Raw genomic sequence first — 22,953 nt, 5'->3', positions numbered from 1 at the left:
GCCTCTCTGCTGGCTTTCTGTATCTGCCAAACTTGCGCACACTCTGCTCAGTTTCAAAGTAGGGCCCTCCTAGGCACACACAGTCATGTGGTCACTCGTCCCATGAGTATTTCTTGAGGACCTACTGTGTGTCAAGCACAGTGTCAAGCACTAGGGGGCACAGATAAGACCAATAAGGGTCCTGAAGATGACAGAGGCTGTTTACTAAGCACTTACTACGTGCTAGGCGCCGTCCTAAGCACTTACACGTAGCTGCACGTTTTTCTATCCCAACCTCTCTGTCCGGTCAGCACTGCTTCCGATCCCATTTCACAGATGGAGAAATTAAGGCTCAGAGAGGTGAAGTGATAAGAAGCCAGACATTCCTTTTCTCTGCTTACATCTAGAGCAGCAGTTCTCAAAGTGTGGTGCTCAGACCAGCAGCAACAGCATCGCCCAGGTACTCATTAGACTGAATTCAGAAACTCTGGGAATAGGGTTTGGAAAGGGAGTTTGAACGAGCCCCTGGGGGATTCTGGTGCCTCCAAAGCCTGAGAACCACTGACCTAGAGGAAGAGGTGAGAAGAGAAGATGGGGTTTTCAGCTCAGAGGACCCACTATCTCGTGGCCAGGAAAGGGAGTGAGAAAAAACGTCTCATGGGCAGAAAAGTTGAAGTGCCCAGAGTTCAGCCTCACCCACTTCCTCCCCACCAGCACCTTTTATTTTAAGGAATTGATCGTGTAAAGGAGCTTCCCGTATGGTGTGTCTTCTCAACACTAAAATTTACAGAATTTGAGGCATCTAGGCGTGGTTCCCTGAGCATCTCCCCATCAAAGACCAGCGGGACTGTCCCCGCAGAGTCTCCCCCTTCCCCCAAATCCCACAGCCCAAGACAGAAGAGCAGTATTTAGAGAAAGAGCTGCTGAGCTACGGTACCGGTAATAGGGAGTTTTTCTGTGACCTCTATATGTCTGCTGACATAAGCCATCATTAACAACGATTTCCAAATGCATCACAAAACCACACAGAGCCCCATCTCAGGGGAGCCATCAACCGATGACAAAGCAAGGTTGGGAGCCCCGACCCCAAGGACCATTGACACCACCGCACGCTGCCTTCTGACCTTCGCTGAGGTGGCCCCAATTCGGGACTGTGGCCACCCTCCCCTCCCTCGCTCAGTGAGAGTCTTGTTCATGAAGAGATGGTCCTCAGAGGGCGTTCATAAAACTCCACTCTCATAGAACTTGACCCTTTGAAGCCTCATCACGGGCCAAGGATGGGTTATCAGTGTGAAACAGCTCCTGAACCAGTCAGTCCCACAGCCCTAAGGACCCCTCAGGACCTAGAGACCCCAGGCAGGGCACACTTGGTTCAAAGTCCTGCTCCTCTTTTCAAGGCTCCTTGCCTTCACTGACTATGTGTAAGTTAATTTGCAGCATAAAGTCATTGTCTGAAAAGTTCTTGGGATACTGCCTGGCAGAACTCTGCTCAGAAACACCGGCAGTGGACTTCCCTGGTGGCGCAGTGGTTAAGAATCCACCTGCCAATTCAGGAGACACGGGTTCGAGCCCTGGTCTGGGAAGATCCCACATGCCGCGGAGCAACTAAGCCCGTGCGTCACAACTACTGAGCCCGCGAGCCACAACTACTGGGTCTGAGCTCTGGAGCCCGTGAGCCACAACTACTGAGCCCACGTGCCTAGAGCCTGTGTTCCACAACAAGAGAAGCCACCGCAATAAGAAGCCCACACACCACAACGAAGAGTAGCCCCCGCTCGCCACAACTAGAGAAAGCCCACGTGCAGCAATGAAGACCCAACGCAGCCAAAAAGAAAAAAAAAGAAACGCCGGCAGTGGTCGCTAGGCATTCTCTCCTTTGTAGCCCCTTCCTTCCCCGGCCCTCCTCTATACTCCTCTCCACCCTGCATTTCCCTCTCTCTCTCCTATCAACTGCCTTTACCACCCCCTCCCCTTCTCCCATCTCTTCCCTCCTCCAGCTCCAGTCTAGGGCTAGAAAGGAGGGAGGGACTTAGGAAAAGAGAGTAGAGGTAAGGCAGGAGGCGGAGGGATATGAAGGAAATAGGATGACGCAAAGAGGGAGAGATGACCACAGAGGGCATGGGAAGAGGGGTGAAGAAAAGAGGGGGGTCAGATTTATCTGGAATCACCAAGGCCACCAGGATGAGCTGCTCTAATAAATTTCCCAAAAACTATAAACGGCACATAATCCCCACCAAGCTCTTAATGACTCCCTGCCCTCTCCCACCCCTCCCACCCACACTTGAAATCTCCTGAGGCTCAGAATCACTGAGGGACAGATTCTGACTGGTCACACCCAGTATGCTCACCACGGTGACCCTGACACAGATCCACATTGATCCAGGGGCCCTGCCTTCTCCCAAAAAAGACCCTTGTCTTCCCCTCTGCCTTTTCCCAAAGCTGGCACTGGCTGGAGGACGAAACCCAGAGGAGACAGAGGATCTGCCACGAGTCAAGCAGTGTGAGGTTTCCTCAAACTTTTGCAAATGCTCTGAACAATTTTTTTCATTACACACAAAAACACATACTAGGTGTAGAATAATTAGGAGCACAAACAAGCGAGAAAAAAAAAAAAAAGCCTCACCACCTAAATAACCCTAGTAAACTCCCTAAGTGGCACCTAAGTAAACCTTTGGGTGCATGTCCTTTGATCTCTTTAGCTGCTTTCATATCTGTCCAATTCCTGTCATATCCCCAGCACAAACCACAGCGCCAGCCACATAGTAGGCACTCAATAAATATCTACTGGTCAACAGAAAGAAAAAAAGAGAGAGAGAGAAGTAATCATTTCATAATTTCCATCCAACACCGAACTTCAGAGCAAGACAAAAGAAAGGGGGAAGGAGACAGCAGGAAATTGCCCCAGAGCTGGGCTGAAGCTGCCCTTACCTTATATAGACTCCCTAAGAAGTTATGCAAACAAGGTTCAGTAAGGGAAAAAACAACCCACACTCCAAAAAGCTGAGCTGTCAGCTTCCACCAAGCAAGCTCCCTAGAGCGGGCATGAAAGGAAACAGGAAAGAATTCAAACATCCTGCCGCCTGGGGCAGAGGGACAGCTGGCCCGTTGCCACAGCTGCATCATTTCCATCAAGTTGCTGATGTGGAAGCCCAGGCAGCGACAGACAAAGACCTGGAAGTGCTAAATGTCCTCCCTCTCTTGGACACGGAGAACAAGGGCTCCATGGATGTGTATACAGTCCTTGCATGTGAGATCACACTGTCTCTGCACATTGATTCTTTGTCCCACCCCCTCCTCAAAGCGGTAGACTTCTCAAATGATTCCTTCCTCGTTGCATTTTCGAGAAGTGAATGACCCAGCTTTCCTAGTTTGACAGAGAACACAAGAAAATGGAGTACAGAATATAGCCAGGGGAAAAGAAAGATGATGACTTTGGTAGAACCCTCAGGGAACGGGCTGATCTGGAGACCCAAATTATCAGGATAGCTAAAGGTTTTCCCTCAGTGACAGAGCACCGTAACTTTTTTTTAATGACTATTTTTACTTCCTTAAATGGCAGTCAGTGTGTTACATCTGGCTTCACCTTCTGACTTAGAGAACAGTGGCTGTAACCAGTTCCTGGAGGCTCTGAGTACATAATTGCAGCGTTGACAATGAGACACTCCGAAGACACTGAAGGATTCGGTGTCTGATTGCCTGAGCACTATGTGCCCCGGTGTGCACGGCTCTGCATTCTCGTATCCACTTTTTATAGTTTTGCTGTTTCTTCCACTGCTGTTAGTCATTTGACAAACACTTGTTGACAATTTTTGGTTCAAAGACTTTGCTGAATAAGACACAATATGAACCCTCAAAAAATACACAATCTAGCGGGGCAAATAAGAAAAACTAAGTGTGTGGACACAATGAAGTTAGCACCATAGCCACGAGGCATCACAGGGCATATGGGAACATCAAAGAAAGAAAGAAATTAACTCTTCCTGTGGGGTGGTGATCAGGGAAGCCTTCACAGAGGAGGTGATGTTTGAACTGGGTCTTGAAGGATGACCTAGAGTTCACCCAGCTAACGGGGTAATGAGGAAGAAGGGGGCCCATGTTAACAACTTGAGGGATAGATTCTGACAGAACTCCACAGACAAAAACACCAGCTTCTGCGGGTAAGTTCAAAATGCCTTCCTCTACCAGTCCCTCTCTCTATCTCTGACTTGCCACAGGCTAGAGGGGCATATAATTAGCTTATTATTACTGTGTGTGAAACAAGAGTTTGAAGGCTCAGAGTGGCATCCCTGAGGGCTCCTGCAGTCTGCTCATCCCTGCACCAGGAGGACAGGAATCCTGTTCCCTGTGACATCTCCAGTGCCCACAACGGTGCCTGACACACCGTCCATGCTCAATAAACATTTCTCGAGTAAATGAGGAGCCTCTGCCCATCTCCTTTAGCAGCTCAGAGCACGTTGGCCCCCAATCCTCAGCTACGTCACTTCACTGAGAGATGCTATCTTATAAGAATAAAACCAATCCCCTCCCTGGATTTTAAAGGTGTAGATTCTAATGAAGAGACCAGCAGAAATAATCAGATGTGGACAGACAGGTAGCAATTACATGGTCTGGACAAATGTGCCTCGTAACTAAAAGCACATGGGAAGGGCAACCCAAGAACACGGTGATGGTAGGATTAGCAACGCCTGCATAACGTGGGGGTTCTTCTCTCCCTTCCCTGCTCACATCACCAAGCACGGGGCCCCAGAGGTGCAAAGCAAACACCAACCCTCAGCAGCTCAGAGATCCAGGAAACCCAGGTTCAAGTCCCCACTCTGCCTCTCTCTGCTGTGTGACCAGGGCTCACTGGCATCCCCTCTCTGATCCCCAATGTTCTGAGCTAGGTGGGGGGGTGGGGGGTTTCTCTGTCCCTGCCTCAGAGCCCCCGAGTGGTGGGGACAGACACACAGGTGGTTTTCATGCCCGTAGCTGTTGACACTCACAGCCCTGGAGTCTGCCCACACACTTACAGCTGTGTCAACTCACTCTTTTATCGATTCTCTTAGCTACTAACGCACATGAACACCCAAGACAGACCTTCCGCTTTCCCTTAAGTACCCATGTCCGGTGCAACAGTTGCAGGCAACGAAACAACTTCTGGGCACCAGCTTGGTGCCAGGCGCTGAACTGGAAGATGAAAACCCAGCCGTGGGTCCGGTGCTGTGTCTGGCTGTCAATCCTCGTCAGAATCGTGGAAGGGCTCAGAACTGAACCTGGCACAGAGGCAGCGACACTAAAAACGCCAGACAGTGGTGATGATAAGAATGTGGCTAACTATTTCAGAGCACACGGAGGCAGTGGGAAATGAGAGCCGGGAGACGATCAAGTTCACGTGAGCACGAGGGGCGGGGCTGAGCATGTCCTGGGCGCGTGGGTTTGGAAAGGGGCCGTGGGGAAAAGCAGGTCTGACATGGAGGGAAAAGTGGCAGGCAGAACCACAAATGTGGACGTGGGAAGGAACGACAGGAAGACCCAAGGCGAAATTCTGCAAGGTTGTAGGACAAAAGACATGGGAATAAAATACATGCTGTTCAGGCAAAATCAGTCCTCTGACCCCACCTCCCTGCACACGCAAGGCCACCACCCTGCTGGATTTCTGTCAACCCCCTCACCCTGTTTCTTCTTTTCTTTTTTCCAAAAAAAAATTTTATTTATTTATTTATTCTGCTCCGGGTCTTAGTTGTGGCACGTGGGATCTTTCATTGCGGCATGTGGACTCTTAGTTGTGGCATGCATGCGGGTTCTAGTTCCCCGATCAGGGATGGAACACGGGCCCCCTGCATTGGGAGTGCAGAGTCTTACCCACTGGACCACCAGGGAAGTCCCACCCCCTTTCTTCTCTACGTTTTAAAAACTGAGATAGTTACATACCATAAAATTCACCCCTTTCAAATGTACAATTCATTGGTTTTCGGTACATCCACAAGGTTGTGCAACCATCACCATTGTCTATTTTCGAACATTTTCATCACCTCAAAAGGCAACCCCATGCTCATGAATAGTCACTCCTCGTCCCCCGTCGCCACTCCTGGCAACCAATAATCTGCTTTCTATCTCCATGGATTTGCTTCTTCTGGAAACTTGAAATAAATGGAATCACACAACATGTGGCCTTTCAAGTCTGACTTCTCAGCAATAATGTGTCACTCAGCGTCATGTTTCCAAGGTTCACCCATGTGATAGCATGAATTAGTACTTCATTTGTTTTTATGACTGAGTAATATTCCATTGATGGATGGACCACATTTTGTCTATCCGTTCATCACCTGATGGACATTTGGGTGGTTTCCACTTTGGGGACTGTGAATAATCCTGCTGTGGACATTCATGTACAGATTTTTGTGTGTTTTCATCTCTCTCGGGTAGATACTAAGGCATGAAATAGCCAGGCTTAACCTTTCAGGAACTGCTAAACTGTTTCCCATGGGGGCTGCACCAGTTTCCCTTCCCACCAGCAGTGCATGAGGGTTCTGAATCGCAACATCCTCTCAACACCTTTTATTATAGTCTCCTTGTGATGCCTCACTGTGGGTTGATTTGCATTTCCCTAATGACAATGATGCTGAGCATCTTTTCATGTATTTACTGGCCTTGTGTATGTCTCCTTTGGAGAAATGTCGATTCAAATCCCTTGCCTAGGGCTTCCCTGGTGGCAGAGTGGTTAAGAATCCACCTGCCAATGCAGGGGACACGGGTTCAAGCCCTGGTCCGGAAAGATCCCACATGCCATGGAGCAACTAAGCCCGTGTGCCACAACTACTGGGACTGCGCTCTAGAGCCCGCAAGCCACAACTACTGAAGCCCACACATCTATAGCTGGTGCTCTGCAACAAGAGAAGCCACCGCAATGAGAAGCTCGCGCACCACAATGAAGAGCAGCCCCAGCTCGCCACAACTAGAGAAAGCCCGCGCACAGCAACAAAGACCCAACACAGCCAAAAATAAATAAATTAAAAAAAAAATTTTTTTAATCCCTTGCCCATTTTTTACTTGGGTTATTGGTCTTGGTATTGTTGAGTTGTAAGAGTTCTTTATATATTCTGGAAGCTAGACCATTATCGGACGTTTGGTTTGAGGGCCTCCCCTTTTGCTGGGCTCATTCCTCACCCAGATACCCGCATGCCCGGCTCCTTTTCATTCAGTTCTTGCCTTAGCGTCACCTCCTCTTTAGGCCTCCCCTGACCACCCTGGCTAACAGTGGCCTCCCCACAATCCATCTCTGGCCCATTTCTTCGTTTCATTTTCTTAGCACTCATCTCATTCTGAAAAGATCAGATTTGCTAGCTTATCTATTAGCTACCCCTGCATTCCCATTGAATGTAAGCTCTGTGATCTGGATTCCCCCAACCTCCCCAGTACCAAGAGTGCCTGGCACAAAGTAGGTCCGCAGTGTACGTTTGTTGGATAATGAGTAGTTACAAAGCGCCAAAGAAGAGAGTAAGTTACTTTCCCCAAATCAAACACACGGCAGTAGGTTTTGGCAAATCAAGAACAGAGCAAGTGGGACTTCCCTGGTGGCGCAGTGGTTAAGAATCCACCTGCCAATGCACGGGACGCGGGTTCGAGCCCCGGTCCGGGAAAATCCCACATGCCGCGGAGCAACTAAGCCCGTGCGCCACAGCTACTAAGCCTGCGTTCTAGAGCCTGCAAGCCACAACTACTGAAGCCTGCGCGCCTAGAGCCCGTTTACCGCAACAAGGGGAGCCGCTGCAATAAGCCCGCGCACCGCAACAAAGAGTAGCCCCCGCTCGCTGCAACTACAGAAAGCCCGCGCGCAGCAAGGAAGACCCAACACAGCCAAAAAAAAAAGAACAGAGCAAGTCACGTAAATCAACTATACTTCAATAAAATTAAAAACAAAACAAAACAAACACAAAAAAACAGAGCAAACAGTATCCCAGCTCAGGGCTGCAAGAGCTCGCCGGAGTGAACACAGGCTCCCTCCTTGGCTGGGCAGGGAGCTCACAAAGGGGCTGCACAGAGCCTGGCTCTTCTCACTCCTCCTCAGGAGCCCCAGCGTGTGGCTCAGAGGGGCCTGCGGCCTGCCCAAGGCAGCAGCTTCCTTTATCTGCAAAGCATGAACAGTGTATCCTCCATTCTAGAGCCAGGGTAGAATCATAGCCAAAAAGAGGAAGAACACCACTTCCGGGTCACATCAGATGACCTCCAAGGGCCATCCCTTCGGCCAAAAGTAGCAGAGGGCTTCCCTGGTGGCGCAGTGGTTGAGAGTCCGCCTGCCGATGCAGGGGACACAGGTTCGTGCCCCGGTCCGGGAGGATCCAGCGTGCCGCGGAGCGGCTGGGCCCGTGAGCCATGGCCGCTGGGCCTGCGCGTCCGGAGCCTGTGCTCCGCAACGGGAGAGGCCACAACAGTGAGAGGCCCGCGTACTGGAAAAACAAAAAAACAAAAGAAAAACGTAGCAGAGTGACAATTCTTCCCTGGGAAGAATGGAGGTGTTTGAATTACGGAGTGTTGCTCCCCAGAGACCATCACAGGCTCTTCACTTGAATAAAGGCAGAAAGAGTACCTCTGAGCTGCATATTCTTAGAAATGTACCACCAGCCAGAGACACAGGCCTCGGGTCTGCCCCTTGGCATTCAAGAAAAAAGCGTGTGGAAAATTGTTAAGAGGATAGCTCCTAAGAGTTCCTATTCCAGGAGAAAAACAAATTTTTTTTCTTTTCTTTTTATTGTATCTATATCAGACGGTGGATGTTAACTCAACCTATTACGGTCATCATTTCGTGATATATGTAAAGCAAACCATCATGCTGTACCCCTTAAGCTTATACAGTGGTGCATGCCAATTATTTCTCAATAAAACTGGGGGAGGGGAAGAGAAAAAAAAGAAAAGAGCTCGCCCTTGGTCTTCCCTCCTTGTTTCAAAAGAATTTCAGCTGCAAGCGCTGCAGGGGGTCAGGAATGGTGGCCAGGAGCACAGGCACTGGGTGAGGAGCACAGCTCCGCCTCTGTGCAACCCCGGGCCAGTGACTTTATGGCTCTGAGCCTCAGTTTTCCTGTCTATGAAATGGGAATGACAACAGGGCCTACAACATGGGGTCACGGTGTCGATGAAATGAAATCACGATTAGGTAACTCTGGCTGGCAAAACAATGGCCCCTAAAGATGTCCACAGCCTAATCTCCAGAACCTGTGACTCTGTGACTTGACACGGCAAAGGGGACTTGGTGGGTGTGATTAAATTAAGGATCTCGGCATGGGGAGATTATCCCGGATGATCCGAGTGGGCCCAAAGTCATCACAAGGATCCTCAAATAGGGAAGAGAGGGAGGCAGAAGAATCAGAGAAGTGGCATCGCGAGAAGGACTCAACCAGCCATCACCAGCCTTGAAGGTGGAAGAAGGGGCCACAAGCCAGGGGATGCAGGCGTCTCTAGAAGCTGGAAGAGGCCAGGAAATCAGTTCTCCTTTCAAGCCTCCAGAAGGTACACAGCCGGCCCACACCTTGATGTTAGCCCAGTGAGGTTGATTTTGGATTTCTGCCCTCCAGAACTCTAAGATGAGAAAAGTACATTGTTTTAAACCACTAAGTTTGTGGTCATCTGTTACAGCAGCCACAGGAAACTCATACAATGACCTCAGCACAATTCCTGGCACAATAAAAGCCCAGTGTTCACCATTATTTTTGAAGTATTACTATTACTTATTATTGGCAAGGAAGCTTACACAAATACACGGATGATAAAAAAAGATTAAGTACGTGAGGAAAAATGAGACAGATGACCAGAAACTAAATCCAGAATTAAACAGGATGTCAGGCAGGTTAATTTCAAATACACTGATGAAATAAAACACAAAATGCTGGGCTTCCCTGGTGGCACAGTGGTTGAGAGTCCGCCTGCCGATGCAGGGGACACGGGTTCGTGCCCCGGTCCGGGAAGATCCCACATGCCGCGGAGCGGCTGGGCCCGTGAGCCATGGCCGCTGAGCCTGCGCGTCCGGAGCCTGTGCTCCGCGACGGGAGAGGCCACGGCAGTGAGAGGCCCATGTACAGGAAAAAAAAAAAAAAAACACACAAAATGCTGAGGTTAACAGCCCTGCCTTCACATACAGGCCTCTGGGGACCTGCCCCTGCAGAGGCCACTGAGTGGAATCTGAAAAGCCGAAAGCATCAAATTAAGTCGGTGAGGAATGCAGCCACGCACGGGCTCCGGGGCAGGGAGCTGGGCCAGAGGCCAGTGCGGGTGAGGGTTTCAGAGCCTCGGCACCTGCAGGCACTCCATACAGGCCACTGGGCTGTTATATTGGCAGAGGGAACAGCGGGCCGTCCAGGGCTGAGCTCAGCTCTCAAACATCTCAGGGGACTGTGTTCATTCATCTATTCAACACCCACCTGGAGAGAATGCCAGGTGCTGATGGTACAGCAGAGAACCAAGCAGAGCAGGCTTCTGCCCCCCAGGAGCTCAGATTCTAGCAGGAGAGTCAGACACCAAACAGATACATGAACAGTCATGTGGATATAGCTTGGGGAGTTAGGCAGTGCTACAGCCCGCGACTTGGGTCCACACAAGGGAGTGACACACCCACTGGTGAAAAAGAGATTGGGATATCATCTCACACCAGTCAGAATGGCCATCATCAAAAAATCTACAAACAATAAATGCTGGAGCGGGTGTGGAGAAAAGGGAACCCTCTTGCACTGTTGGTGGGAATGTAAACTGATAGAGCCACTATGGAGAACAGTATGGAGGTTCCTTAAAAAACTGAAAATAGAACTACCATATGACCCAGCAATCCCACTACTGGCCATATAACCTAAGAAAACCATAATTCAAAAAGAGTCATGTGCCACAATGTTCATTGCAGCTCTATTTGTAATAGTCAGGACACAGAAACAACCTAAGTGTCCATCGACAGATGAATGGATAAAGAAGATGTGGCACATATATACAATGGAATATTATTCAGCCATAAAAAGAAACGAAATTGAGTTATTTGTAGTGAGGTGGATGGACCTAGAGTCTGTCATACAGAGTGAAGTAAGTCAGAAAAAGAAAAACAAATACCATATGCTAACACATATATATGAAATCTAAAAAAAAAAAAGAAAAAAAAATGGTCATGAAGAACCTAGGGTCAAGACTGGAATAAAGACACAGACCTACTAGAGAATGCACTTGAGGACACGGGGAAGGGGAAGGGGAAGCTGGGACAAAGTGAAAGAGTGGTATGGACATATATACACTACCAAATGTAAAACAGATAGCTAGTGGGAAGCAGCCGCATAGCACAGGGAGATCAGCTCGGTGCTTTGTGACCACCTAGAGGGGTGGGGTAGGGAGGGTGGGAGGGAGACGCAAGAGGGAGGGGATATGGCGATATATGTACATGTATAGCTGATTCACTTTGTTATACAGCAGAAACTAACACATCCTTGTAAAGCAATTATACTCCAATAAAGATGTTAAAAAAAATAATAAATACATAAATAAATAAATAAAAAGAGAGATTGGAACCAGGTAACCATGAGGGGTGGAGACGCTCCACTGAGGATACCATCGCCACAGAGACAAAGTCTCCCTTTCCAGGATCTCGCCATGGAATTGAAGAAACAGACGCACATGTAACCACCGCAGAATGTGATGAGCATCACAAAGGCAATGAGGGCATCTGAGTGGAGGGGATATTTCCACTGGGCCTTGACGGATGTATAGAAGTCCTCCAGGAAAGCAAAACGGACGAGGACAGGGCCGGAAGAGGGAAGACTGCGCACAAGTCCCAAGGAAAGGGGAGGCAGGGCAGCACAGTGCAGGGGAAAGGCTGGGAGCCTCGGACACAGATCTGGGTTCAAAGTCCAAGTTTTCTACCTACTGTGCCATCTCAAGCAAGTGACTTTTTAAAAAAATTTTTGTTTATGGGGTGAAACGTTCTTTAAGTTCCATAGTGCTTTACAATTTTCAAAAGGGTCGCACACATGATTTCCTATAATCCCATAATAACCCTTTTTTCCCCCCGCTACCCCTAACTTGCCCCTGCCCCCTCCCCTCTCCCCACTGGTAACCACTAGTTTGTTCTCTGTATCTGTGAGTCTACCAGGCAAGTGACTTTTGACTCTCCAAGGAAACCATCAGATTCCTTACCAGTAAAATGGGGCTGACTCCTCCTCTGGTCCATTGTACATATTACATACACACCCCTCACGGATAAGAAAAATTATAATAGATGAGCCAATACGTGCAAAGCGCCACACAGTGCGGGGCATTTGGCCTCCATGGGGTCGAATCATGTGTTGGGAGTGTGCATGCGTGGGGTGAGCTGGCGAGCATCCCATCCTAAAGGACATTCCATGTCATCTCTAAGCATTTGGACCTTACGGGCAAAAACTACAAAAGGTTGTTAAAGGGAGAGAGAAGTCTCCCCCACCCCCGCCTGGACTGCAAACTCGCCAGGGTCAGGAAAGGGTCAACTCAGCACTCAGCAAAGGGCTTCCCTAGAGCAGGCACTCAATAAATATCCCAGAGAAGGAAAAGCCAGCGCCAAGGGTGGACCCCAGGAAACACCCACACTTATGGGGCACGAAAGGGAAGGAGAACCAGCAGAAGGAAGCGAGAGCAAGAGATGAGAAACAGAAAAGGAGAACTAGGCAAGCTTTGCAGTGCAGAAGCAGAAGGATGGGAAAATTATCTTTTCAGTGAGTAGTGGTCGCTGACGAAGGCTGGAAGGAGGGAAAGTGGAATAAAGACAAAGAAACGGGGCTTCCCTGGTGGTGGTGCAGTGGTTAAGAATCCGCCTGACAACGCAGGGCACACGGGTTCGAGCCCTGGTCCATGAAGACCCCACATGCCGCGGACCAACTATGCCCGTGCGCCACAGCTACTGAGCCCACGTGCCACAACTACTGAAGCCCGCACACCTAGAGCCCGTGCTCTGCAACAAGAGAAGCCACTGCAATGAGAAGCCCGTGCACCGCAACGAAGAGCAGCCCCCTCTCGCCACAACTAGAGAAAGCCCACGTGCAGCAACGAAGACCCAACGCAGCCAAAAATAAATAAATTAAATAAATAAATTTATTTTAAAAAAGACAAAGAAACGGCCACTACATTTGCCACCAGAAGGTGACAGAGGACGTGTGCACAGGGTGCCAAGCTCTGGTTATGGGGGGGATGCCAGGATGTAACGAGGTGAAAAAACGATGGGAGATGAGGACGTAGATATAACATCTATATGATCCACAAGCAATACTTTCAAAAAGTTTGCATTAACGTCTAAAGATTTTCAAGGAGCAGAAACTCAATTCATTTCAACTAACTGAACACTTTTGCTGAACCATAGACACCCTACTTACCAGGAAAAGGGACATCTAGCAAACTTCTCCATGGGAGATGGGCCCACAAACTCCAAAGGAAGCACAAATATCACCCAGAAGAGCTGTCACAAAGCCCACGCATCTCATGACACAAAGAAGCGACACAATGCAGCTCAGGACCTCCCAGCAACGGATGTGTGGGCCAAGAAGGCAGTGGGAGAGTGAATTTTGCAGAAAACTGTGAGGTAATGTCTCAGTAGCCCTTCAGGTGCCACTTAAGACTCAGCACCCAACATTGTTTCTGGAGCAACAGAAGCGATGTTTCAATCAATGTTTGTTGAATACTGAGGAACAGACTATCTAGCACTTTACAATGTCCAAAACACTGTCACAGATTTACAGCTTCCTTTTGACCTCATATTGCCTTAGACTCACTAGACAATTTCTCTTCATCCCTTCTCACACCAATTTCTAAATTTGAGCGAAGCTAGGGGGAAAAGATCCACATGTAGAAGAGCAAAATACATAGACCGCCACTTGTACGTGTGTTGTACAGCTGCACAGGCAGAGGCCATGGACAGCAAGTGTATTTGTCTCTTTCCCGTTCCATCCCTCTTGCAACAACAGCAAAGATTCTCTCCTTGACTAAACTGTAACCAGGCTCTTCTGAGCTCTTTTTCAACTAGGTCTCAACTTCTGGACTTCTATGTTCATCCCTGCCTTATCCGACTTTAGCAAGGATCCTGCCAAGTCAGTTGAGCCAGAATCCCCCATCCTCCATATCCGATCACCCTCGATATCTAAATTGGGTTCCTCATCCCCACCCTCCCCCGGTGATGTCTGATCACTGGCCTGCCTTCAGCAAGTATCCCGTTAAGTCAGTTCAGCAAGAATCCCCCCTCACCCCTGACCCTTCCTCTTGGTAACTTTCTATCCACGGATCCCCACCTTGCTCCTTCACTATAAATTCCCACTTTTCCTTGTTGTATTCAGAGTTGGACCTGATCTCTCTCCCCTGTAGTGGTCCCTACACCTACCCCAACAGTCCCCTGAACAAAGTCTGCCTTACTGCTCTTTAATAAGAGTTAGAATGAATGGTTTTTTTCTTTAACAATAAAGACACCCCCGTTTCCTTAGGAACCATCCCACTGCCACACTCAGTCCCTGGTGGGGCTGATCCCATCCCAGAGCGGCATTACCTATACCTCAGCTAATGCATTTTGCCACTCTTCTTGGGAGCAGAGCAGACTAGAGAAGGGGGCTGTGAGAGAGAAGGAGAAATGCATGGTCAAGAAGGGCCTCTTTCTTAAATATCTATGCCAAGGGGTCAGGCAGCCTCTCCTAACATACCTCCCATGATGGGGGTCTTACTACCACCAGTGACAGCCCATTCTAACTTGAGGCCAGTTCTTCCTCAGGCAAACCCAAAATCTGTCCCTGAAATTTCTACTGTTTGGTGCTCTACCACATGGGGTTGGGGTGAGGGTAGGAACACTGAAGAAGTCCACACCTTCCATAAGACAGCTCCTCAAACATCTGAAGACAACACTCCTGTCCCCCTGAGGTGTCTCTCCTAGTGAAATATGCCCCATTTCCTCAGTCAGTTCTCACATGAGAGGTTTTGAATTCCTTGCCCAACCTGGATTCTCCTCTCTTAGCCTGTCCCAGCCATCTACTCTGGGTGCTATGACCAGGACTCCTTTAGAGGGAAATGAGAAAGAACCCTCTCAAGCTGCCTTAAGGAAAAAAAAAAAAAATTAATTGGCTCATGAAAGCAAACAGCCAGGAGAGAGCTCCAGGCATGGCTGGATCCAGGAGTTTAAGTCATGTCATCTGTTCTCCATCCTCCATCTTTGGCTCTATACCTGAGTTCTCAGGTTCCCTCTCCAAATGGTTGATGGGTGCTGCAAGCCCCAAGCCTTCAATGTGCTTACAGATCTTAATCCCAGAGAAAGATAAAGGGACCCAAAGTCTAAGGGATGGAGCTGATTGGTTTGACTTGAGTCACCTGGGCCCAACCCTGAACCAATCAGTTAACAGACTTGTTAACAGTTAATGGCTTACTCTGATTGGCCAGATCTGGGTCATGTGCCCTCTCAGTGGGGAGAGGCAGAGTCAACCTCACTGGAACTACATTGGCTGAGCAGGATTATTATAAAATGACAGGGAGAAGTTCCTCCAAAGGATGGCATGCTGGACAGACAAAAACATGCAACCCCACATCTCTCTGTGAGTAATGTTTGAGCTGAACACTCCAGACTCACCAGAGCATCATGGGAATATCTGCACCCAGACAGACCACCTTCCAAAGTGCTACATTAACAGTAACCACATTTATTGAGCAGCCACTCTATACCAGGCATTGCCCTACAAGCTTTATGTGTATCATGTCAATTTACCCTCACAACCCTGTACACCATGTGCAATTACCATCCTCATGTTACAGAAGAGGAAACAGAGAATCTGGGAGACTTGACCAAGGTCACACAGCGCAGCAAGGCTACAACTCAAGGCAAGACACCTTGGCTCCAACATCAATGCTCGTAACTATAACTGATCGGCTCTAAAATCTGCACCAACAGAAAACTGGATTCATTCCCAGTCGGCTGGATTCTTTCTAAAGTAGAACTGCTTGCAACAGAGTATTTTGGGGTCCATCAATAAAAGATGTATTAAACAATGCTACATTTATATGAGAGAACATTCCGGAGCTACTTTATAAATTTATTTATTTATTTTTGGCTGTGTTGGGTCTTTGCTGCTGTGCGCGGGCTTTCTCTAGTTGTGGCAAGCACGGACTACTCTTTCTTGCGGTGCACGGGCTTCTCATTGCGGTGGCTTCTCTTGTTGCGGAGCATGGGCTCTAGGCACACGGGCTTCGTAGTTGTGGCACGTGGGCTCAGTAGTTGTGGCTCGCGGGCTCTAAAATGCAGGCTCAGTAGTTGTGCACGGGCTTAGTTGCTCCGCGGCATGGGGGATCTTCCTGGACAAGGGCTCGAACCCGTGTCCCCTGCATTGGCAGGTGGATTCTTAACCACTGCGCCACCAGGGAAGCCCAAAACTCCATTGCTTTTTTTTTTTTTTGCGGTATGCGGGCCTCTCACCGCTGTGGCCCCTCCCGTTGCGGAGCACAGGCTCCGGACGTGCAGGCCCAGCGGCCATGGCTCACGGGCCCAGCCGCTCTGCGGCACGTGGGATCCTCCCGGACCGGGGCACGAACCCGTGTCCCCTGCATCGGCAGGTGGACTCCCAACCACTGCGCCACCAGGGAAGCCCCTGGAGCTACTTTAAAGGCTGGACGATGACAATAGAACATCAGCTCCATGAGGACAGGGGCTTTCTCTGCATCTATATTTATCCTCAGTGCCTAGAACAGTACCCTACAGAGTAGCCACTCGTATAACTGGAGGAAGGAAAGAGGGAACGAACGAACGAATGAACAAATTTCTGAGCGTTAAACTATATCTGAACTATATCTGGTTTTTATTCTCTTCTTTCTGCTTAGTCTTGCTTTCTGAGTATCCTGCAAAGGACGTGTATTACTTGTAAGGTACAGAAACAAGACATGATTTCATAGACAACTCGAGCCATTGCCCCAACACACACACATGATCTGTAAGCCCTCATGCTGAGATCAGAGAGATCACATGACCAGTCAATCTGCGAAACAGCTCCTTTCTCCTTTGCCAGCTGAGCCCTGGCTCCTCCCCACTGCCCGGGGCTCTGTTGGGGCAACCAAAGACCCTCCAGCACAGCTCGGTACCCATTCCCTCCCCATCATCTCTTCCCCTCCCATCTCTCTGGTGCTCTCAGACCACATACGTTACTTCCACAACAGTAAATCCACCAGTGAGGTGACAATCACAGTGATTACCATTTATGGAGCACTTACTGCATCTCTGGCACCACGGACCTGCTTCCTTAATCCTGCTACTGAGCACATTATAGCAAAAGAAAGAGCAGATGAACTCACCTGCTCCAGGTCCCACGACTGGCAAGTATTTGAACCCAGGCCTGTTTGAAGCAGCCTAGCCCTTCAACCACTGTGCTAACCACCTGTTACCATGTACTGAGCACCTACTGCATGCAGGCCCAGGCTAAAGGTCTCATGCACGCCCGCATGGGGCCTAGTGCGTGCCAGCCTGGGGTTGAGCGCCTCTCATGGGCAAACCCAGAGTTGAGTGCCTACTGTGTGCTGAGCTGGGGCATGCACTGAAAGCTTCAGAGCAGAAAGCACACTGTCATCCTAAGTGCTAGGAGAATAAAAATAATACCATAAAAAGTAACAGTAACACCAGGGAGGTGCTGGACTCTCCTTTTAGACATACTATTTCAGTTATCCCTCTCAGTCACCATCAGAGGCAGGCACCATCAGGACCCGCATTTTACAGAGCAGAAAACTGTGGCACAGAGAAAGGGATGTCCTTGCCCAAGGCCACACAGCAAGGGGCAGAGCTGGGATGTGAATCTAGAGCTTTTCTGATTCCCAAGGGTTCTGGCTGTTGAAATACAGAAGGGATTGCACTAGACTGGTTTGCTGGCTCAATCCCAGAGGGACAGATACAGGGGAGAGGAATTCTGCCCGGAGGGAACCTCCAAAATCACTGGCCTGCAGGCTGGCAGTATTACACAGGGTCAGGCCACAGGTGCACAAAGAAGGGTGTGGGGAGCTATTGGGCAGGAGAGGTGGGTGGGGACCAACGGACTGGAATGGCAAGCAGGCAGCCTGTAAATGCAATGGGCAGATGGGAGCTATAGATGGTTAATGAGCAGAGGAGAAACTTGATTAGAGCCCTTCTTTAGGAAGAGTTACTCCCAGTGGGGGGTTGGGGTGGGGTAGAATGGTTGTAGGACAAGAAAGAACAAGGGCTGAGGGACTGTTGCAGTAAGCGCGGGCCATGGACCTGTTCTGGGTTTGCCCCTCTCCTGGAAGCAATATGCCCTCCCATCCACTTTTCCCTTAGGAAACCACCCTCCCCCACCCTGTCTCCTGGTTTGGGTGGGCCTGCCCCTCCCCCTCTCCAGGGGTGGGCACCGATCCAGCTCTAGCCAGCCAGAATGGCGGAGATTGGTTCACAGTGGGCACATGAACCCAGCCAGGCCAAACAGTGGCTGTCAGTCTGGAGACTTCCATTGAAATCGGTGGCAAAGAGTCTGTCTCTCCCCATCTGGACGGCTTTGCCCGCAGCCCGGAAGCTGGGATGGTTAGGGGGCATCTGTTATCACCGCTCAGGGAGAACCTGCCCTCCTGCCCCCAAGAAGGGCAATAAAGGAGGAAGACAGAGCTAGCAGCAGCAGGAGGGGAGGTTGAGTTTGGGCAGCCTTACCTGCAGCTGCTACCTGGCCTGGACTTGCCAACCGTGGAAGCCACACTGATTTTTTTTTTTTTGCTTAAGCTAACTGCACTGGGCTTGTCTCACTGCCCCTGACAGATCTCCCACCATTCCACACGGACTGAAGTTTGGGGCAAGAAGCAAGCGCAGAGGCGGTGATGGAGCGCTTCGTGCAGCAGGAAGGGGGCCAGGTGAGTCCAGCGCCAGACGAGCCAGTGCGGGGCGCGGAGGACTCCAAATCCTGCCAGCAGAAAGAAACAGGAGGACGAGGGCCCAGCGACTTTCCAGATCCATGACCTTCAGGAAGCAGCTCCTGCAGACAAGGACAGGCCAGCCTGGGGGCTGAGGAGAGGTGACAGGGAGAGGCTGCACGGGCACATTCCATTCTGGAAAACCTGGGGGAAGGACAGGAGAAGGAAGACAGTAGCCAGAGAGCACAGGAGAGGTGAAGGAGGATGTTGCAGACAGACGATGCCCAAGGAGGGGCTGTCAGGGAGGAGAGAGAGCCCGGGGACCCTCCACCCCCTCATCCCCACAGTGCAGACGGAGGGGCGACCAGGTGCTGTTTTCAGGCTCCCAGGTCCGCTGTGACCTTGTGAGAGGTTTGGAAATAGGAAGGCTGGACCAGAGCGGGAGCCTGTCTGCAGAGCACGGGAGCCTCAGGCCTGTCAGGACACCTGGCTGGGGATGAGGGCCACCAAGAAGCCTCCCTGCATCACGCGAATAGGCAAATGTGTCTTTTGTAACCTGCAAACAACCCCACAAGCCCTGACCAGAACCTGCTGTGTCACTGAAGAATCCTCATGGCTTAGAAATGAGACCCTAAACCACTTCCTCAGCAAGAAGGGGCCAAGAGCACAGATCTCGGAGCCAGCCTGTCCGGCTTCAAGTCCCAGCTCTGCCACGAACTTGCTGTGTGATCTCTGGCAAGTCACTTAACCTCTCTGGGTCTTGGTTTCCTCACCTATGGAAGTAACAGAGACAAGGCATGTCCAGCGTAGTGACTTGCATATAGAAAGTTACTACTCAGCGTTCTGAATCCTTGGTCACTGGGTTATGAGGACACGGCAGTGGGATGGAACCAGCTTTTCTAACACAAACAAGAGCAGACACGGCAACCATAACTCGCCTATACATTTGTCCAACAGATGGCTGGGGAAGGAAGGTGGACTTCCAGCCAAAGCAGACGGAGCCTTCAGATCCCACAGCCCATTCGTAAGATCAACAAGCAGCAGGGAGAGCATTTTTAGTTCTCCCACCAGGCCCTCCCCACTCCCATTCCTGTCATTGGGGGAAGGGTCTGACTAGCAAACCGCAAAGCTCCAGGGAGGGAGGAAGTGTTCCCTGACCACAGCCTCGCCCCATGGCCGGGAGCATCTGTTCGGAACCTACTCACAGGATGCCCTTTCTTCCCGGGGTCACCTTCTCCTACTCGATGTAGAGAACAATAGCTTCAGAGACAGGGGGCGGGGGGCAGGGGAAGACCCCATTCTGATGGGGGGTGGGGTGATGGATGGCCGGCAGGAGGAAACTGCTACCTTACTGTCCAGGGAGGAAAGAAGCCGGCCTATGAGAAAGCCTCGGGGCCAGCAAGGCAAAAAATACTCCTGAAACTCCCAGTTATATACCAGATGGGGTGAAAGCCAGGAGTCTGCACTTACTCCACTTGTAAAAGCAGTCATAGTGGCGGCGGAAGGATAGAGGTGGTTCAGAGACTGGGCTCCTCCGCCAGGATTGGAACCCAGCCCCCACCCCCACCCCGCTCTCCACAAGAGGCCCCGTGCACCTCATTAGATGTGAGTTGCGAAAGTACTTCACACATCTGATATTTTAAACAACCCTTTCCAAAAACAGTGAGTGAACGTCTAGAGGCAGCTCTTAGGAAGACGTTCTAGTTGAAAGAAGATTTAAAAAAAAACAAACCTCAGTACCACCCAGCCCATAGCAGACACTTTATAAACATTCTTTTAATTAGAGTAAATGCAAAATACCATTTGAATAAAGGAAAGGGGCCGTCGCATGATCCTGGGCACGATGAGTACTTTTTATTTATTTCACAAATGACCATGTCGTTTGCACAGGCACTGACTCACCAATTCTCACAACAGCCCCCTAAGATTACAGGAGAGGAAACCAAGGCCCCGAGAGGTAAAGTAACTTGCTCCAAACCACACAGCTAGAGGGTGGCCACGCGGGGATTCCAATCCACCTTGCTGACTGAGTCCCCACCCTAACCTCCAGGCTGCACTGCCTGTGTCTGAATCTATCTGTTTCCAAGCTAGAGACCAGAGCCTGGAAAAGAGCCCATTCTCCAATCTCAGCTTTAAAAGGCCCTATTACCAATGATGCTGGGCCTTTTGCTTCTATGGGGTGGGGATGGGGGGTTGTGGTTCTACCTGCGTGCGTTCTTTCCTCCTAATGGTTCAACACACCGCAGGGAAGGGCAGAAAGTTTACAAACCCTAAGGATTCTGCTTGAAAGATTTCTTACATATGTAGAAACCTGTTTAACCGCCTCACAGATCAAAATACATTTTCAACCCCACCCGACCCCACACCACCTTCCGGGTGCCCCTCCCGCCCCCCACCAGTGCCTATCTACCCGCAAATATGCCCATTCTTCTGACTTTTCACACCACAGATTGGCTTTGCCTTTTCTATCATTTCATATACATGAGATCCTACGGTGGGTACACTTTCATATCTGGTTCTATAGCCTACAAATAAAAACATTTCACCAGCACACGGACAACGATTGTGGGAGAAGGGGGGTGGGTGAAGCTGACCGTTTCTAGCTCCTGCAATAAACGCTAGGATTGTTTTTATTGGGGCTCACTGACCGGTGGAAGGGGAAAGCGTGGAGGGCTGGAGCCAGGAGTTTGGAACAGCGGCAGTTGACGGTGGAAAACTAGCGACCCGCAGGAGGCAAAGGAGCTGCCATGCCTGAAAAGGTTACCTTGGGAGAGAGGAAGCCAGGCGGTCGCCTCTGATCGCTCTGGATGCCCAGAGGGGAGAAGGCTTTGTGAGGCTTTAGAACGCTCAAATCTGGTTCCTACAGTGCCAGAGGCGCCCAGGGTGGCCACAGGCTCCGCCCAGTTTGGCCTCTGCCGCCCCTCCCCGGCACTGACAATATCCCAGAAGACGGGGAACTCCCCCAGATGGCGCGTCTCCCTACCTGTGCACTGTTGGATGAAGTCCTGATATTCCGCTCCCTGCTCGCCGGGGACGATGGTGGAGCCGTCATACTTAAAAGTCACCCTTTGGATTGGGAGAAGAGAAAAACACACACACACACATCAGCGTTGGTAGCTGCACAGTGCCGAGCTTCCAGCAGGACAGTCTAAAAGATGCTCTGGCTAGGGAGAAGCCAGCGCTGGCTTTCCACGCCGTCCTCGGTTAAGGCTGCGGGAAGACAGCACGGGATGACCCTTCATCCGTCCGGTCGGGAAGACCGCTCAGTGCACCAGGCCCCTTGCGAGCTCGGGAGTGGGGCTTGGAGAGCAAAGGAAAGTTCCTCACCAGATGACGGCCGAGCCGTCGTCGCGCACCAGGTTGTACGCCGTCCGGCAAGCCTCTTTGTCGATCTTGGTGGCCATCGCCGCGATGCCGCAACGTGGATACTGTGCTCGCAGCGACAGATAAGCGCGCTCCGAGACGGCTGCAGGGATCGGAGCAGAGCGGGGCGGGGACGCTCCAAGGGCGGGCGGGCGGTCAGCGGCTGCGACAGCGGCTAGGGGAAGCGAGCTCTGAGCTCCGAGCGCTGCTCTGGCTCCGAGGGCGCCGTGAGCGCGCGCCAGACCTAGGCTGCGCCGCCCCGCCCCCCTCCAGCCATTGGCCTCCCAGGACGCATCCAGCCCCGCCTCCTCTCGCTATTGGTCGTAGGGCGTCGAGGGCGGGGCGTCTTTACGTGACAACGACCAATCCCAGCCCGAGTGAGTTGCGCAACTCTGCGGTGGGGGCTGGAGGAGGGGACTTCTTTCCCCCCGCCTCCTCCTTCCTCCTCCTCCTCTTCTCCCTACCCCCTCTTCTCCTCTATCCCCCAGCCCTTTCCTCCTTCTCCCACTCCCCCAGCTCCTCCCCCCATTTCCTCCTCCCCAAGCCCTCTTTCTCCTTTCTCTCTCTCTTCTCTTGTCCTTCTCCGTCCTCACTCCTTGAGCCTGTCTCCTCATTTTCTCCCTCGCCTCCCCTCCTCCTCCTTGCTCCTCCCACTTCCGTAACCCCCCTCCCTCCTACCTATACTCACCTCCCCTCTATCCCCTCCCTCTATCCCCCTCCCCCCTTGCCCCCCCCACCAGGCTGCTGGGCTCCACCGGGGACCTCCAAGTGGGTGACTTAATG

The 22,953-nt window shown here is 50.8% G+C and overlaps 1 protein-coding gene across 3 annotated transcripts in view; it reads right to left on the bottom strand.

Annotated features, from left to right (window-relative positions):
* Positions 1–22,953, bottom strand: part of COTL1 (coactosin like F-actin binding protein 1) — a 77,711-nt gene that overhangs the window by 21,419 nt on the left and 33,339 nt on the right. For all 3 annotated transcript variants that reach the window (XM_029204085.1, XM_029204084.1, XM_029204086.1), the window contains exons 2-3: positions 22,135–22,345; positions 21,791–21,873 (exon numbers count right to left, since the gene is read on the bottom strand). In XM_029204085.1, the coding sequence (XP_029059918.1) occupies positions 21,791–21,873; positions 22,135–22,211 (160 nt within the window). In that variant the 5' untranslated portion in view covers positions 22,212–22,345. The remainder of the gene's footprint in view (positions 1–21,790; positions 21,874–22,134; positions 22,346–22,953) is intronic.

Source organism: Monodon monoceros, unplaced genomic scaffold, assembly GCF_005190385.1.
Source record: "Monodon monoceros isolate NGI ecotype Baffin Bay Population unplaced genomic scaffold, NGI_Narwhal_1 Super_Scaffold_10, whole genome shotgun sequence".
Lineage (NCBI taxonomy): Eukaryota > Metazoa > Chordata > Mammalia > Artiodactyla > Monodontidae > Monodon > Monodon monoceros.
The sequence above is the reverse complement of the archived record's forward strand: the minus strand, read 5'-3'. Positions and strand labels throughout refer to the sequence as shown.